Source organism: Lepisma saccharinum, chromosome 9 (assembly GCF_977018435.1).
Source record: "Lepisma saccharinum chromosome 9, izLepSacc3.1, whole genome shotgun sequence".
NCBI lineage: Eukaryota > Metazoa > Arthropoda > Insecta > Zygentoma > Lepismatidae > Lepisma > Lepisma saccharinum.
Window position 1 is genome coordinate 89,134,668 of NC_139237.1, and position 19,028 is coordinate 89,153,695.

At 39.5% G+C, this 19,028-nt stretch overlaps 1 protein-coding gene across 3 annotated transcripts in view; it reads right to left on the bottom strand.

Moving 5' to 3' along the window:
- The window catches only part of Rph (Rabphilin), a 282,167-nt gene that overhangs the window by 61,214 nt on the left and 201,925 nt on the right, over positions 1 to 19,028 (bottom strand). For 2 of the 3 annotated variants that reach the window (XM_083128582.1, XM_083128581.1), the window contains exon 3: positions 14,056 to 14,199. The exons of the other annotated variant lie outside the window; for it this stretch is intronic. In XM_083128582.1, the coding sequence (XP_082984708.1) occupies positions 14,056 to 14,199 (144 nt within the window). The remainder of the gene's footprint in view (positions 1 to 14,055; positions 14,200 to 19,028) is intronic. 3 annotated transcript variants of the gene reach the window in all.

Genomic DNA, 19,028 nt, shown 5'->3' on the forward strand with positions numbered 1-19,028 from the left:
TTATGCTATATGGGGTGTACAATAATATATACAATAAATAAGAATTGTTGCGGAAAACCAGGTCAAAATTTTAAGGCTCGCTGTCGTGAATCCGTCGAAATTATAATTCTTATAAACAAAAATAATACAAATAATATTGTGGGGCCCTAACTCCACACCCCCTATACGGTCTCATGGTGTGGTGCAAACCACAAGGAATACTCGTGGTTTTGTTCCTCGAGGCAGGGTGCGAAATCCTGGGGGACACAGGGGGATTTCCCCCCAACAATCTTGGCCTCAAAAATCCCCCCACCAAAAATATCCGGGGGAAGATATTGTTATAACAAACAAAAGATAAGCAATTACTTTTAATTTGAAATATACTTTACTAAGAATAATATCGAAAACACACACAAATTAGTGCAGTTGTGAGTATTGAATGCTTTCTCTCTCAAGAAATCATTAACAGATCCACATCAATACGCACAATTAAAGTAAAACAAGAATGCAAGAAAATTATAACTATGAAATCTAATTGATTTATATTAACATAAAGCACAAACTAAACAAAAACTTACAAATAATAAAACCACTTCAACTATTTCATAATTTATTAATATCTTTAACCAAGTTACTAAAGGAATTAGTTGGCTGCTTTACAATATCTGATATGTACAAAAGTAAATTAATTTCCTTTATGTAATTAATAGTAACAATAGTAATAATAATATATTTTTAATTGAGTAATTTATTTTTACCTTTAATAATACACATCTCTGGGAGAGGGAGTTTGCAGATTAAGAACTTTCTCCCCCCCCCCCCCCCCCCAGTTTTCAATGATTTTGCACCCTGCCTCCAGGACTCGTAATTATTCCGTGACGAGAATAGATTCATATCAAATGCAGCAAACAAGCAGCTGCGGAAATCTCATCAACCAGGATTCACCTTAGGCCAAATCCTGCATTTTATCATCATCTCTCTCGCTTCATCTTTCGCTCCAGATCACAGGAAGATTGGCAGTTTCATCTTCTTGGCACGATGAACTCAGAAGTTGCCGAGAACAGATCTTTTACCACAAACCTAGCCAAAGGAAATAGCAGCGAGCTTTTGGTGTTAATATCTGCTAATGGGAAGGATTTGTTAAAGGTGCACCAAATGGGGATATCTTGTTTCGAACAGCGATCTGACGATTTAACTACCGCTTCATCTTATAAGATTCCATAAAATAATCACCTACTTTATTACCAGTGACATTCACTGACATGAAATATCACTTATCATTCACGTTCACCTGTTTTCTTTTATCAACATCTCAATAGCAAGCATGTAAAGATTTAGAATAAGTGAAATCTATTGCATGTTTCTAGTCAACTTGTAAAAATAATACGTATAATACGAGGGGGTATCAAAAAGTTTTGCCTGTTGAGGTATAATTTGTTTAATAATGGAAAGATTGAAACAATGAACACACATAAAGTTTGCCTGTAACATCCTCTACTCAGAGTTACCCTTCCACGCAGTTGCCATCACGTTCGATCCATTTGTGCCAGCGTTTTATCCAACCCTCAAAACCAGTTTGGGAAAATTCCACAGAACACTCCCTGTCCCACCGTTCAGAAATGTTTTAACCTCCTGCAGGTCCTCGAATCTCATGCCACGAAGCAGAAATTTCCTGGATGGTGATGCGTCTATCCTCTCGAATGAGCTCATCATCCCTGTGGCGGTTGTCGTCGGTCAACGACGTTGATAGCCTGCGACTCCTTGTCATGTCCACACTTTAGGTTTCTCCCACTTTGAACTTAACTACTTAAGTCTGAGCTAAGTCTGTGCTTCGTGGTATGATATTCCATGACCTACAGGAGGTTAAAATAGCTCTGAACGGTGGGGCAGGGAGCGTTCTGTGGAATTTTTCCAAACTGGTTTCGAGGGCTGGATGAAACGCTGGCACAAATGAATCGAATGTGATGGCAACTATGTGTAACTCTGAGTAGAGAACACTACAGGCAAACTATATATTTGTTCATTCTTTCAATCTTTCCATTATTAAACAAATTATACCTCAACAGGCAAAACTTTTTGATACCTCCTCGTACATACAACCTATAATAAAATAAATTACACAGAATATGAGAGGAATCCATTTAAATGAATACACATGTGTATACATTATTGTTTGATTTTTGTTGTTTATCGTTATCACTGTTGGCTAATCGCGGCGATGAGGATGAGTGATGTGATAAAGTGATGAAGGTACACTCACAAAGAGCACCCATGCCCGGGCCGGGATTCGAACCCGGCGTCGTAGCGCTCTATGATGACCACTCCGACACGAAGGTCGGACACGCATAGATATGCACACAGTATACATGGGCGTCGGGAGGGGGGTCAAATGGGTCAGTGCCCCCCCCCCTCGAAATTGACTTCGTTCATTTAAAGATACAAGAAAGCCGATAGTTTGTTACTCTTTTGTTAAGAACAGAAATAAAGTTCATTTAGTTAGTATTCGAACAGAATAATCAAAATAGAAATGAATTGGATCGAAAACATTGGGTGAAAAATACAGCAACAAGGTTATATTCTACCTTTTCATCCAAAGAACAAATTGTTTCACAGTTTTCAAAATTCTAGCAATTACAGTTGTAGGTGAGAGGTCACACAACACACTTTATATAAAAATATCCCTCTAACATTTAAAGCCTTTTCTTGAACAAGACATGCAAAGGTAATATCAAAATGCATTCAGATACTAACTGCAAAAGAAATGATGAAAAATAGTTGTGCTGGTTTTCACTCGTTTGGTGGATCGAGTATCCTCTTTATATAATTATTTCGAATGGAACTTATTTTTGTTAGTTTATAATATTTATTACTGTATAATAACATTTATAACCGTTGTAATAATACTTACTATTTAGGGTAAAGGAGGGGAAGTTCGCCACGAAAATGCTCTTCATTTTTTTCCATCTAAACGAATTGGGGAGGAGGACAAAATTTATACGATACAAAATGTAGTCATTGTGGATTATGAGGAATATAACAAATACTGTGTTATTTATACAAGGAGGTTGTTTCAGTAGTTTACCGTCACAGCGTCGGCCGCCGACCGGCCCCTTCATGCAACAGGTCCCGGCAAATTGACTTACAGGAAGTCCGTAACAGAAACAGCTTGTTTTCTAATGTTTCCACTTTTCACAATTACAGTTACAATTATAACTGAAATAAACACGTACCTTGTCGCAAGGATACTGTGGAAAAGGTGTACTCCCAAATACAAATATTTCTGGCACCATATTTCTGACATCTAATCTTAGATTAGACATCGCTACTTTATCCTCAGTTGACAGAAAGGGAAGACAGCATCCCGGCGCATAAAGCAAACCGAAAGCGTAAAATGATATTTAAAAGTAATAATAATGATGATCACTAACATCCTGTGTTAAAAGAGATGTTGAAAATGACCTCCTTCAACAGCAATACAACACGTTTCTTAGGATCAAGAGATCCTGTCTCTCGTAATTGCCTGACCACATTTCTGCAAGAATTCGTTTTCACGTAATTATCGTACATAAAAACTCTTTCTTCAAGACTATATTTGTTTAGCGGCATAACTAATGAATGAATAACAATTGACACACAATAAAGCACTAGCACTCAATAGTACACCCCCCCCCCCCACCATGTTAACTTGAGATAAATCATCACGACTAATTATTTCGTGAGTATAAGACGTGGCATAGAAATTATAGAAGGGTCCGGTATTGTAAATTCTTGCCTTAATGAATAATAGGGGTGTACGGGACAGAATTTTTTGGGTCGGGACGGGAATTTTTTTTTAAATCTCGACAAAAATTGCAATTTCCCGACCAAGTCGGAAAATTTTCGGACGGGCAATGTTCGAAATTTCCCGAAGCTCTGGAAATCTCGAATTCTACACGTCATTTTTACTTTAAGTGATTATTTTTGCATTTCTAGAATAAAAACTTACAATTTCCAATAAGTTCCAGAAACTTGCAATGCAGAAAATTAACAACTTTTTAAATTGACCATTCGATATTTCCAGACTGCTTGGGATTCCGAAAAGTCGGGAAGTCCTTTCCCGAAGTCGGGATCGGGACGGGAATTTTCTTTCCCGATCCCGGTCCCGACTTTTCGGGATCCCGCACATCCCTAATGAATAACATTAAGTCGTTTACTGTTGATTATGTTATTTGAAGTCATACATGTTGCTGTTGTGAAGAGATAGATGTTGGTTGGTGATGCTGTATTTCCTGCAGTCTTGAACAATTCTGGTCCCATTTTATTTATCTTTTTTGTTTTTGTATCACTTAACATTCAAAATATTCTTTCCGTTTCCGCGTTAGAATGTGGCAATGTTAGCACTATTTTCGCGAGATTGAAAAAAGTCCCTACGTTTTCCATTATTTGGTAAAATCTGTCCCTACGCGGGCGAAATATAGTGAAAAGTCCCACATGTCCCTACGGTTGGCATCACTGGCGACAGGTGTCGCATTCGTTCAGTATGAAGCGCCCTCTCGCGGCTGACAACTCCCCCGACCCCCGATAAGCCGCCGGCGCTCTCGCGACAACTAAGGATAAAGTAGCGATGTCTAATCTAAGATTAGATGTCAGAAATAAGATGCCAGAAATATTTGTATTTGGGAGGACACCTTTTCCAACATCCTTGTGACAAGGTACGTGCTTATTTCAGTTGTAATTGTGAAAAGTGGAAACATTACAAAACAAGCGGTTTCTGTTACGGACTTCCTGTAAAGCAATTTGCCGGGACCTGTTGCATGAAGGGGCCGCTCGGCGGTCGACGCTGTGACGGTAAATGACTGAAATATCCTCCCTGTACTTATGACGTAATATTAAAAATACTGAAATGAGAAAAAGTGGCGAAATTCCCGCCACATGCTGAGAAATTCTCCATATAACTTATTTATAATTTTATCGTCAGTTTAAGTGTATGAAATACCAAGTTGTTGCCAATAACTCACACAACAAAGTGTAAAAGACCTACAAATGACAATACAAAACTGATTAAAAAGATACAATACAAACATGTTTACGAAACATGGGCCTAAATGTTCATATGCATTGTGAACAAGTTGTGTGTGAAAGATCGCCTGCAAGAAGGGAAATTCGACACATTTTCTGTTACTCTGGCGAATTTACCAGCAAATGCATAGTCGAAAGAAAACAACGTATGTTTACTTGTACATACACGCTTTCCAAAGCAAATCTTTTCACGACATTCTTACGGTTTGAGGTTACGATATCAATAATTAAAAGGAAGAAAAATAATTCTTATCTGCCACGAAACGACAATTTCCAACGTAGTATTGAAATTCGGCACCTTTCTTTGTCTTCTGCGCATTCCAAACTGTACTGCTTGCTTGCTAGTTCGCTCACCACACTGTAGTTTTCACTGGAAACAAGGCACATGTTACTTGATTTTTTACAGGCATCAGTGAGTGTTTCCAACCTATAGCTTCTATCTACGATTACAAAAACCACACGTACGGCGAAATTCCCAGCATGGCGAACATCCCTTCTTTTACCCTATCTACTATTCAACTTTTATCATTTGCCCGACCCCCGTGCAAAACTTTCTGGCGACGCCCATGTCAGTATAGTATCGTACCAGAGTCACTAGTATTTGAAAATGATGACACTTTTATTCAGTTGGCTTCAGTAGCGGACTGTATCTACGGATATAAATATCACGTACGGAAAATAGTCACTCGCATATCTTGAATTGACACCGGTTAATGGAATATCTTGGACAATCCAGTGAAAGCACTTATTTTAAAATATTCATCTGTGATTCGTGGAAAACACAGTTTACATCTGAAATAAGTGAGAATTAGAATTCTTTGCTACGAAAGTGGAAGAAGTACAACTAAGAGGTTACGTGTAAAGAAAAAACAACATAAGTGAGCTCTTACCACAATAATTGTTGTTAGTCATTTGTACCCTTTGTATTCTTATTTTTCTGGATTTATCTGTGCCATGGTATCAATAAGCTTTTATTTTGTAACTTATTAATGGGAAATTATTGTAATACTGACCAAAAGCTTGGAATTTGAGATTTATGAATATTCAAAATCGTTTTAATATTTGCCGAAAAATGTTATGTAGTAAGATGTGACAAAATCTTTTTATATACAGGGCTACTATACATCATAGATTCGATTTCAAAACACTGTATTTTCCAAAGTATTGCACATACAGATATGAATGATACATGAAAATAACTGTAAACTCACCAAGTTTTCCTCATATCCTCACAATGTTCTATGTGTGCCTCTCTGGCCACACGACACATATCTAAGCAATAGTAGAGTTCCACCTCTACTTTTTGTAGCAACCCCCTGTCAATGATCATCAGAGAAGCATTCATGCGTTCTCCGAGTCTTCTGAATGCACGCTGCATTGCAAAAACAGATGAACATCTCGCATACTCCAACACACAGAAACTCTTTTCTCGGTTGTTGCCATTTTGTACAGGCATTGCACTCGTGCTGCCACCTGGTGTGTCACGATGCAAACTTAGTGAGTTTACAGTTATTTTCATGTATCATTCATATCTGTATGTGCAATACTTTGGAAAATTGTGTTTTGAAATCGAATGAATCATTTATAGTAACCCTCTATATTATATTTTACTTAGCCTTTTCTGCCACTTTTGGTAAATCGCGAAGTTGATGATAACATGATGAAGGAACACTCAAAAAGGGCACCCATGGCCAGGCCGGGATTCTAACCGGGGACCCCTGGCGTTGTAAGAGACTTTGTTAGATATCTATGCTGATTTATGTAGATCGAAATACTATATACGACAATCAATCAACATTCTATAAGTCATACTATGTGCAAACATTCATCTTTCCACCTCTTGTAGGTCCTGTTCTATAAGTCACGCACAGAACTGGATATTCTTTTAGATTTGTTCAAAAACCTCAGAGGCATTTTTCCACTTGAAGCTACGTTTTGTATGATGCGTTCCTTGCTTCAATGAACGAAGAGAAAAACACAGGGAATCTCTTCACTTGTAGCCAGACAGACAGGTCTTAAAATCCTCTGGAGATTTTACAATAATGCTCTGAGAGAAGAAAAGGAGAAAGGAAGAATAGTAGAAATAAAATCGGTAACATCCTTTCAGGAGTTGCGTGGAAAGGGAAAATGTCGAGAACTTCTCTGAGGTTTGAGGAAGCTCAAACGCTTTTGTCATGTTCTAAATAATTCCACATCGTTTCACAAAGTTATGTATCAGTTTTTAGAGAGAGAGAAAGACGGCATGTGGTAGCAAATTCTATGAGGATCTTTTACACAATGGATAGAAGAGTACTTCCGTTCTGTTTGCTTGGGATGAAAGTAACGAATGGCAACCATGACTCCAATTACTTCTTTGCGATGAAGTGTGTTTTAAATTCACTTTATGTACAGATAGACTGATCGGACTAGGCCTACAGTTTAAAGTGGAAGCTACTACCAAGGTCTGTTGATCCCTCATAACTAGAGCCCGGAAGTTTGGCAAAATGCCTCTTTTTATCTACAGCATATATTGATAATTTTTTTCCGGATATAAGTTTTTATGTTGTTTCGAGTGTTTTAGAAGCCTTTTCATTTTGCCTATTTGGGACCCCACTGCCTATTTTTAATTATAATGCATTTTTTTGCTTTTTTCAATGAAATTGGACCATTTTTTTAAAAAAAAGTATGTATATAAATTATTTTTCTCCCAAAAAACTTTGTTGGCATTTATTTTTCTTCCGTTTATTATTTGAATAATTTTCGCCTTATTTAAGTAATACTGAACTCACGCATGTTTCAACATTGCTGAAGGAGAAAAGTGTGAGAAAAAAGTATTTCATGCTGATTTAGGATATTGCCTTTCGGTTAACATTTTCTTGTGCATGAGTGACTGCTGAAAACCTGTTGCAGAACATCTGCACAATTACGTCATCACGTCCAGCGTCCGTGCCAGGAGGTTATTGACAAGAAACAGCACTAATGCCCAAGGGCCTTTGCATGGATTCCAAAATCAAGTTCTCTATCTTTAGTTTAGTTCTGCACTTTGGAGGGAAAGGATCGTGTAGTTGTCATCATGCCGAAATTTAGTGTGCCATTAAGTGGTAAGTTACATGGTTACGTGCGTGAATTTGGTGAAAATTGAAATGCTCTTCCCAATGTAGATTTTAACATTTTGCCAGAAATTATAGATAAAAGTAATAGACTTCCAAATGTGCCTTTTTCGGTTTATTTTGCCTTTTTTTCATTTTTAGTGCCTATTTTCCACATTATAAATGCCTTTTTGCCTTCCTATTTTAACGAAAATAAATGCCTGAACTTCCGGGCTGTACTCATAACAATATAACAGGCATGTTTGATACTGTAACAAATATTTTTCTTAGAACATGTTCATGATACAAGTATTGTTTCGTGCTTTCAATGGAATCAGTGACAACAGATATGATTTTTGAAACTTACCGGCTTATGATCAAGAAATGCTTAACAATATTTTAAGTAATTGTTACTGTTGACTCTAAACAGAGTAATATATCACCAGTAGAGGGATTTTCGTAGAACTTACTTCCCTGTCGCGTTCCACTGGCAGCCACCGTCGTTGTCATTTTGCTGGCTCATACCGCCTATTTCTTAGCGATTTCTAGCCAAAGGTGCAGAGATCTGGCAGTCGCCACCCCTGTCATGCTAATGGACACGTCCAGTTGGCGCATGCGCAGTGGTGGCGAGTAACGCATGCGGAATGTAATTCCGTCAGCTGTTCTACTTCATGAATTAGAAGATATACTCGCGGTAATTGTCTGTAAATGTCCCCATGAACAGAGTTTTTTCAGAATACTGCACCAAACATCATGATTTTCTTTTCAAAAAAGTATTCAGGTTGATTGTTATGTAAGAAAGTTCTTAACTGAGCCCTTACGGAGACACAACGTATCAGCAAATTCCACTCGAATTTGATCGACTCGCAAGAAATCTTCCGGCGCTGCGAGGTCACCAATTGGTTTCAGCAATTCCGTAATTGGTGCAACCTTTGAACGTTAGCCCAAAAGCCAATTAGATGTCCGTTCATGCGGCTAATTAAAAAGGGACGTGTACTGAACCCAACCCAGGCACAGAACTCAAAGCTAAAAGGAAACGTCTTCGGAAAAGAACTCCGTGGAATTTCTGGACCGAGATGGAATTTCCCTACAAAGAAACTTTTCCCAGGTTCCTCTCCGGGAACGATTCTTATATCGCCTGGGGGAATCTCGCTTCCTCCCCCCTCCCCTGCCGCTATGCAAATTAATCCCTTTGAAAGGATTCTAAACAAGATGGAACTTTCGAGTTTGGCCATTTGTTTCCTGAATCGAAAGGAAATATAAGCGATAAGGGAGAGACAACGATTTAACGTTCGATGTTCAATATTGAGCAACATTTATGTGTTTTCCACGTTAACGTCTCAGCAGGATAGATCTTACATTTCTGCTATCTGACGGAAAAGAAATGCGTATTCTATCTTGTGCTCAACGTGCTAAAGTAAATATCATCAACCCTTAAGTCAACCAATCTCACCCCGAGTTCATGGAAATGAAGATTCATTGTCGATCATCATATTTGGCTGGAAGGGAAATGTTGATGAAGTATATGACAAAATGTCAAAGGCAAAATTGACAGAGTCTGTGTGGACACATTATACAAGGTGAGTTAAAAGTCTTCTAATATTATCTATAAAATGTAAAGCAGTTACGCTTGGTACAATTGGTCATGATAAAAACAGGTTAGGCCCAAGGGGAACTATAGTTGTGTGTGTCAAGCCGAAGTCCGCCATATTGTTGGCCGCCATATTGAATTCGACAAAAAAAATGGGAAGGGGGTGATATGAATATCAAATCAGGCTAGAATTTCACGAGAAATGCAGTGGTGAAGGTTTTTTCGTCGTATCTTTAACCAGTAAAAAGGTAAAGAGGTATGAATGAATGCTTGTACCCATTTCCTCCTTTTTTTAAAAAAAAATTAAAATGTCTGTATATTAAAGTGATCCGGGCCTTAAATAACATAAGAGCGGGACAAATTTCAAGAACATATCTGTCTAATTGGCTGTTTCGAGCTACGCAAGCCTATTGAACAGTGGCGTATACTGGGTTAAGAACCTGGGCTATCGCACCATATAGTGCTCGAACGGACAAAAATTCGCTGGTGGGGGTGTTTTTGTTTTTTTAACTCATTTGGGGTGGCGGGTTGAAGTGATGTGACTCTGTGATTAAAAATATATACCTCATAAATAAAACATGGAAATATACACTGTTAGTAAGGAAGGGATTTCAAGAATTTCATTCTTATTTGCATAAATGAGAGGTCCATATTGTGAAATCTTATGTAGGCATATATACGAGAATAAAAATAAAATTTCAACCTACCTATTTTCATGATTTTAAGTTCGGGTACTCCTTGTTGGCGCAGTGATTACGTAGTTTCCTTTAAACTAAGGGGTCCCGCGTTCGATACATGGTGGTTTACATACAACTTTAACTGTAGGTCCGATCCCCTTTAGCTTATCTGTTCATAAAGTGGACATACAAGAAAAAACAACGATTTGGAGCTTATAGTCATTCGTAAGCCGAATAGACAGCTTGTTAATTATGTCCCTCATTTCAGTTCACTACACAACACAGCACATATCATTCACAAAAATACAATCCACTCACTACTGTATTCACACGCGGCCTCTAAATAAATTCCACGCGCCAAGACCACTCGACGCGATCTAGACTAGAACTGGTCCTTCATTTCGGTAATTTTTAGATGCACTCAAACTATTCCCGCTCAGCCAATAATTTTCTACTCCCCACTGTATCTCTATTTGTTTGAAGGTCACCGACCTCTTTTTCAACTCCTCTGCAAGCGTTCAATGATGTTCTTGTCCCTGCATGTGACACACTTTCCCCTTGCTGCGATAATTTGGCTTCAAAATTCCCCATTCTTGGGAAAAATTGGTTTGCAACATTGACCCAGACTGTTGAGGAAGTTCAGAGGGGTTTTTCCCCAGCCATATGCAACCCTGTTCTCTCTCCTGTAACAGTTTGGCTCCACAATTCCCCGGTCCTGGGGAAATTACATGCTGGGAAAAATTGGTTTGTAACATTGATCGGGGTCCTGTCAAACTTGACCACGGTGACCCCCGTGGAGTTGCCCGCCGGCGATGGGCCAGTCGTCTCGAAAATTCAAAGAAAGCGGGCAATGTTTCCAACTCCTCTAAGAAATCAGGTTCATCTTCTTATTGAAACGAACAATTTTATTCACATTTTCTGATAGATATTTATTGTGTATTTTATTCACTGAGTCTGGGCTTCGCAGATAGTCTAGATAGCCCCGAATATACGCCTCTGCTATTGAACTATTGCGAATATCTAGACAACAGCGAAATAAAACCACAACAAGACTCTCGTGAATGTTCTACAAATAATTCTAAGCAAAAGTAATTTTTCAGCTTTTGGAATATCAGTGGTGTCTTGAAAGAGGAAATTTCGAGAAGGATCTCATTGATGTCGGCCACATGTCCAGCCGAGTATTATACCCGGGTCAGGCTAGTAACCGACCCCCCATTCACAGCGCAAAACTACTGTTGCCCTGCTGGCTGCTTCTGGAAGGGGGGATTGGCAACGGTAGGCCTAATTGGCTGTTAACTGCGGGCGACTGCCATAAAACCGGTTCCCGCGCCGGCTGCTACGGCGACGTGGCTATAATATATATATATAGTTTGATATCATCTTCCTCTTTAACCATTCCTTCTAGCAGGTAGTTCCTTCTTATCTAGTGTCTCAGCCATTCTTCTTTTCTTCATCACTTCCAGTATTGCTCTTCTTTCACCAACTCTTTCCAACACAGTTTTACTTTGTCCATTTCACACCCCCCATTTTTCGCCATAGCTACATTTATAAAGCTTATAGTAGTGTTTGTAGCGTCCAAGGCCATGCGGTCTTCCTCCTATTAATACCTCCCTCAATCTGGAAACACTTCTGCACTAATTCTTCTAAGTAGATGTTGAATATTGTAGCTCACAGGCAGCATCCCTGCCGTACTCCTCAGTGATATATCCACAAATCCCTTTAACACACCAAAAATATCCTCAACCACCCCGTACATTTTTTTACAAAGGTTCAATACAGGGTCATTTTCGCCCCCTAAGTACGAAACTCAGCCCCTCCAGATTTTAAATTCTAGATACACTGCTGGTACTCCTCTCCCAATTTCACTTCCCTGTGTCATTTCGTCTACTCTCACTTTAACTCGTTGTTTCATGGATAGATTGCTTAAGAATTTTCTCTCATGCTGCAGTCGCATTCCAATATCTGTCGGGTTTGTGCTGTGTTGAGTTCCAGTTAAGATGACTATGCCTGGTGATTGTTCCTTGGCTTGCTAAGAAAATATTATACTTGGTATAATATCATCGTCAGGAGTGTGGTTCCATGAGTTACATGACAATTTCAATTGTTTTACTGTAAACGTGGTAGTTTATAAGTTCTAACTGGTTCTACCTGTCCTTTTGCTAAATCATCTGGTTGGGATGGCGAGTCTGTAGTTGCTAGGACTTAACACCTCCACATTCCTAGTGACGTGGTCGACGCCTACTATAATTCTTGCCACCCTCTTTTGCACTGACTGTAGGCGAGATGTGTAGGTAGGAGCACCGTGCTTTCCAACCTTCAGCCATGCTTTTCAGTAATAAATAATAATAATCGGACAATCGCAGAGGTGCTCGTCAAAAAAAGGGTTTTGTCTACTGTAGCCACTGAGGTGTAACATCTCCAAAACGAGGTGGCAAAATATATAAAAAAAGAACAGAGTTGCAGCGGTAGTTAAGGAAGTTCACCAGTTTCCTCTGTTATTCTACCATCTCTTCCTTTTATCTCAAGAGGAATATCATTGGAAAAACATCCACAGACTTTTCCTTCACGGAGGCTCGTGAGAAATGCGGTTCCCTCTGCAGGATGGGGGTCGGCGGTTGCCAGTGTAAACACCCAATTCACACCGAGTGGCAGGAAAAGAATCTCGAAGCGAGATCAAGACAAACAACAGAGGAAGGAGGCTGTGTTTATCTTCCATCTTCACGTGGGTGTGAGAAAGTTCGGCTGTTGCGCGTAACGATGCGGGGGCATTGCAAGGCTATGCGGGACCCTCTGGTGCGTGCTGGAAACAGACGAGAAAAAAATGATGACTCGGGTTGTTTGTCAGTTGTTCTGCAAAAGCAACAATAAAATAACATCGCCTATTACGAAAGGAAAGGTGCAAATAAGCTGATTGACTTGGATTATTTTGTTTATCTTTTCTGCCACTTTTGGCTAATCGCGAAGATGAGGATGATGGTATGATAAAATTAATGAAAGAACACCCATGCCAACTAGGTCTTTTGGGAGGCCTACATGTCTCACACACACACACATTGTTCCAATGTATTAAAAAAAGTGTTCCTTGCAAAATTTCAGCTCAAATGCACTTTTTTTAAGATGACCCCCCAAAGGCTTTAAAGTTTCAATTTTCATCAAAATAATATTAAAGCATAATTGAAAGATAATATGTATGCACATAAGTAATATCATCGTGTGAAAATCAGAGGGACCTAACTCCAATTTATCAAATTTTCAGGTGAGAGGAAATAATGTATTCTTAGGAATATGTCTGACTCTTAAAAAGAGTCAGTTAATTAGATATACGTGACTCCAGCTTACTGCTAAGAATTAGAAGTATTCATCTGACTCCAAAGAGAGTTATTCAGAAAACCTCATTTTTGGAGTTACGTTCCTCTGGTCCTCATATAACCTTGGGGTACGAGGACTTCCAGGACATCCTGTATAAGCCATGGGGGAATTGACAAGACTATTTTTCAGCGCTACTGACCATGATACTAAAGCTGAGAAGAGTTTTCGAACAATTCCTGAGAAAAGTCGATCTCCCGTTCAGCCGAGTGGGAGCGCGGCAGGTGCCTGCTCCAGATTTAGAATGTTAATGTCCTCTCGACCCGCTTCCGCCGGGAATTAGATTTCCTGAATGAGATGAAACGGGAGAACTCACCCGACTCTCTCCTGTTCCGTGACTTCCAGCATCTCCGCCCTCTTAATGACCTGCAGGATGGCCTCCTGCTCCTGGTCGCTCAGGGACTCCTGCCGGCTGTAGGAGCGCAGCTGCTGCGTCTTCACCGACCACCCGGTCTTCAATCTGCAAAGGAAAGCGACCGGAAACTGTACAGAACAGCGTGGTACACATAACCTTCACAAGCACACATATGCTTCTACACAGCAGTGGTAGCGTTGTCGCCTTGTAATCAAGGGGTCCCGGGTTCGATACCCGGCGGAAACACATAGTGGTTCGGATCCCACTTTAAGCTCTAGGTCCAGTCCCGATTAGCCTTACTGTGCATAAAGTGGACTTAAAACACTAAATCAATCAATCAATTAATCTACATAGCACTCCCTATAAAATGTAAAGGAGTTATAGGCGGGGTATAATTGGTCATGATAGAAACAGGTTAGGCCTAGAGAAACCATATTGGTGTGTTCCAAGCGAACGTTCGCCATATTGAATTAAACTCAAAATTTCTAGATGTCATACATAAAATCAAGCTAAAATTTCACGAGAAATTCAAAGGTGAAGGTTATAACTGCATGTTTCTAACAAATGTCTAATTTTCCAGGTGTGAGAAAAACAGTTCCAGAATGCTTCTAACGCGTGGGAACGCATCGAGATCGTACTGTTGTTAGGGGACAGAATTTTACATGACATTGCAAATGATTTTAATTAACGATACCCCCAACGAGATCCAGTGTAGCATGTTACAGTTGCACAATTACTCCAAAAGTTCCGGAAGACAGGATCAGTCAACGACAGGCGATGATCAGGACGTTCCAGAACTTCCACCAACGCATGGAACACACTAATATTGTTCCCCTTAGGCCTAATCTGTTCCTATCATGACCATTTGTACCCAGCCTAAGTTGTTTACGTTTTATAGGTAGTGCTAAGGGAATTTTAAATCACTTTGTAATTTTCTTTTCTCAATTTAACTCCCAATTAGTGTATGTTTAATTTTTGAAAAACTGCTATGTATGGACAATTACCCATGCTAATACAGATTCGACGAACTGGATTTCTGAAAGAGCAGTCTTCAATAACAAAGTGAATGACATCCGAGCATCGTTCATTGTCTGGTAGTTTAACGAAAAAATGCCGTTTTTATCACTTCAACATACCCCCCCCCCCTTTTTAGTGAAACAATCGCCATTATAGACTATGGAACATCAATGTTGGAACAACAAATTTGTGGTGATGCAGTGAACACGACAAAGAGGTTTTCCAACCGTGTTAAACTTTCCCTGATAATTTGGTGTTTGAAAAACAAAGGAGGGGGGGAGGTGCGAGCCACGAGATAATATTGATTCTTTTACCCCGAACGTGAGGAAGGGAGGCAACAACGAAATTAATTTATATGGTAAAGCGACGAGTTGCAAAATTTCAAATTTTTTATCTAATTTAGTTCATTAATCTCAAAGCATGGTCCAATGAAGCGTAATGTGAAATAAGTGTACAAACGTTTGTCATAAATATTATTTAGCTGCATTACAGTTCAAATATCGGAAGCTGAAGTATGGATATCTCAGGAACTAGTCGCGCTAGAAAGATGAAATTTGATCCTCAGAAAACCCTACATTATTCTGGCTTGTAGAATCAAAATATTTTTCCTTTCATCAATATCGACCAATAACATTGGCCTGGGTTACCACCAGTCTCTTATTACTACTCCGTGCAATAAGGGAATACAGGAATATATCCGGAGTTCCGCGAATAAGTTCCATTTTTAGCAGTCACCCCTATCTTGCCATTGGACTCGTCCAGTTAACGCATGCGTACTTGCACCGGTGGTCGTAACTAAAGCCATAAGTAAAACCATACGAATTTAATTGAACTTCAAGTGATTATTCGGGGTTGCGTTGTATATTATCACACTTGAAGATACTGGATTGTTCAGGAATCACAAAATAAAAAGAAAGTAACACTATAAATGATTTACGTAATCTGTGCATATCTCAGTAATTAAAACAGGTAGATAGGTAGACGTATGATGATGGATAAGAACAAGCAATAATTACCAGAAAGTGTTCTAATCCCTCCCTAGACATGTTGCACAGTAGTTCACACTACAGTTTAAACTGTAGATTAGGGTGTATCGAAAAAAACTTTTTTTCGAAATGTTAAGGTGGCTAGTGCGGAAAAGTGGCCATTTGTGATCAAAAACATGTCTGATTTTTTTCAGATTTTTTGGAGGTCGTTTAGGTGTCGCGCATCGACCTTGAAGTTTTGATAGTGATTTGGTTATGCAACACGCACAACAATTTCACAAAAATGTCATTATTTGGCTATTTCATGTCTTTTTTCTGCATTATGGTCGTTTATTGTTTTGTTTATGGCAAATATGTTACATTCGTGCCTTGGGGGTGGTTTCCTATGCTGTTTACGTATGCTTTTGGTCAAAAATTGTCAATTTGAGGCTAAAAACTCCATATTTTTCTATTGATGGTTTCCAATTGGTTTCGACTGTGTTTTATTCGAAGGTTTTCCGATATAAAAGACTAAATAAAATATTTTGGCTTTCTAATTGCTAACAGTTCCTCAATTACTGTCCAGCGCTTCGCTTATTTTCATAGCTTATTATGCCTTGAAAATAACCCAGAGCTCACCACGAGGAGGTGGCTGGACTGCGAGCTCCACCCACCCAAATGATGTTGGCAAACATAATTTATTTTACTAAGGGGCAGGCCAAGATTTTCTTCTAGTTTTCTCCTTGAACTTTATAGTCACTTTTTGTTCGAAATGTCGGCATATGTTCTCTAGATTCCAATTTCGCTTTGATGTAGCCATCACGTGTGCTGGCGCCGAAACGGAACAAGCAGCCTCTGTGATAATTTTCACATGTCGCTCCACTCCTTGTGTGTGGCAGGGGAAGTCTTGAATTTCCGCTATATTTTTGTTTTTATTGTAGTCATCTACTTCTTCATTTGTAATATTATTGGCCAACGTAGGCTCGTGGAGGGAGCACGAAGCCCAATCAACCATGTCATACATCAGATCTCTAAAGTGGTGTGGGAGAAATCGGGACAAGTAGATCAAATTCCACATACTACATGATGAAGGTGTACGCACCGGTGTGGTTTGGGATCAAGAAGGAACCATCGATAACTGACGGAGCCCGACACCTCTGGAATTTGATCCACTTGTCCCGATTTCTCCCACACCACTTGAGAGATCTGATTAATAGGATCATTCAACAAAACGCATTCTTGGCCCATCCTGAAAATCTCCCGCTGGCTTTAATAACCGACCAAAACCCAGAAATAAGAAGTCTTGGTTGGCAAAGAATTAAGAAAGCAAGAGGATTGAAAAAAGGCAAAAGAATTCGCACTTTTGTTTTACCAACCATCAATTTTAATGCAGACCAATACTATGACATGGTTGATTGGGCTTCGTGCTCCCTCCACGAAGCTCCGTTGACCAATAATATTACAAATGAAGAAGCAGATGACTACATTAAAAACAAAAAATAGCGGAAATTCAAGACTTCCCCTGCCACACAGGGACTGCTTCTTTCGTTTTCGGCGCCAGCGCACGTGATGGCTACATCAAAGCGAAATTGGAATCTAGAGAACATATGCCGACATTTCGAACAAAAAGTGACTATAAAGTTCAAGGAGAAAACTAGAAGAAAATCTTGGCCTGCTCCTTAGTAAAATTATGTTTGCCAACATCATTTGGGTGGGTGGAGCTCGCAGTCCAGCCACCTCCTCGTGGTGAGCTCTGGGTTATTTTCAAGGCATAATAAGCTATGAAAATAAGCGAAGCGCTGGACAGTAATTGAGGAACTGTTAGCAATTAGAAAGCCAAAATATTTTATTTAGTCTTTTATATCGGAAAACCTTCGAATAAAACACAGTCGAAACCAATTGGAAACCATCAATAGAAAAATATGGAGTTTTTAGCCTCAAATTGACAATTTTTGACCAAAAGCATACGTAAACAGCATAGGAAACCACCCCCAAGGCACGAATGTAACATATTTGCCATAAACAAAACAATAAACGACCATAATGCAGAAAAAAACACATGAAATAGCCAAATAATGACATTTTTGTGAAATTGTTGTGCGTGTTGCATAACCAAATCACTATCAAAACTTCAAGGTCGATGCGCGACACCTAAACGACCTCCAAAAAATCTGAAAAAAATCATACATGTTTTTGATCACAAATGGCCACTTTTCCGCACTAGCCACCTTAACATTTCGAAAAAAAGTTTTTTTCGATACACCCTACTGTAGATCCAACCCCTATTACCACAGATAAGGGTATATAGTAAAAGTCACGCCTTCACGTCAATTTTCAATAGCGAAGCCACCGAAGCACAGAAGCTTCGCAGAATCGCAGGGGGGCGTTTTGTCGTGAACCCCCATCACGTCAATTTTTGACCTCGACAGAGGTGAAATACAGCAGCGCCATCTCTTATTCTTTCTGGCAGATTAAGTGGAAGCAAGAGTGCGAGTGGTGCCTCTCAGCGCCTCTCAACGGATTATTACAAAACTTGTTGGGAGTGGCGATTCTCAGCGGGAAGTCAATGCACTGTTTTCCTGCCCCTTCCTGCCCCTGTGCTATTACTCTGCGCATAAAGTGGGCGTACAACATGTCTTTTCAATTTTACATTAATGTAAAACTGACTTACCGAGATTAAATACTTAAAGGAATAGCATGGTCTTTGATTGATTGATTTTACTTCGCTTTTCTGCCACTTTTGATTAATCGCGAAGGTGAGGATAATGTGACACAAAGACCCATACCGATGTAGGGATTCGAACCCAGGACATCTGGCGTCGTAGAGCGCCGTGCTAACAACTCCGCCAAGGTGGTAGGTTGTTTGTTCTGTTTTGCCTAAAAATGCAGGGCATGTTGTGATCAAAACTATTGACTGCTCTGGAGTTTGGAACAGGTATTGTTGGTATGAGC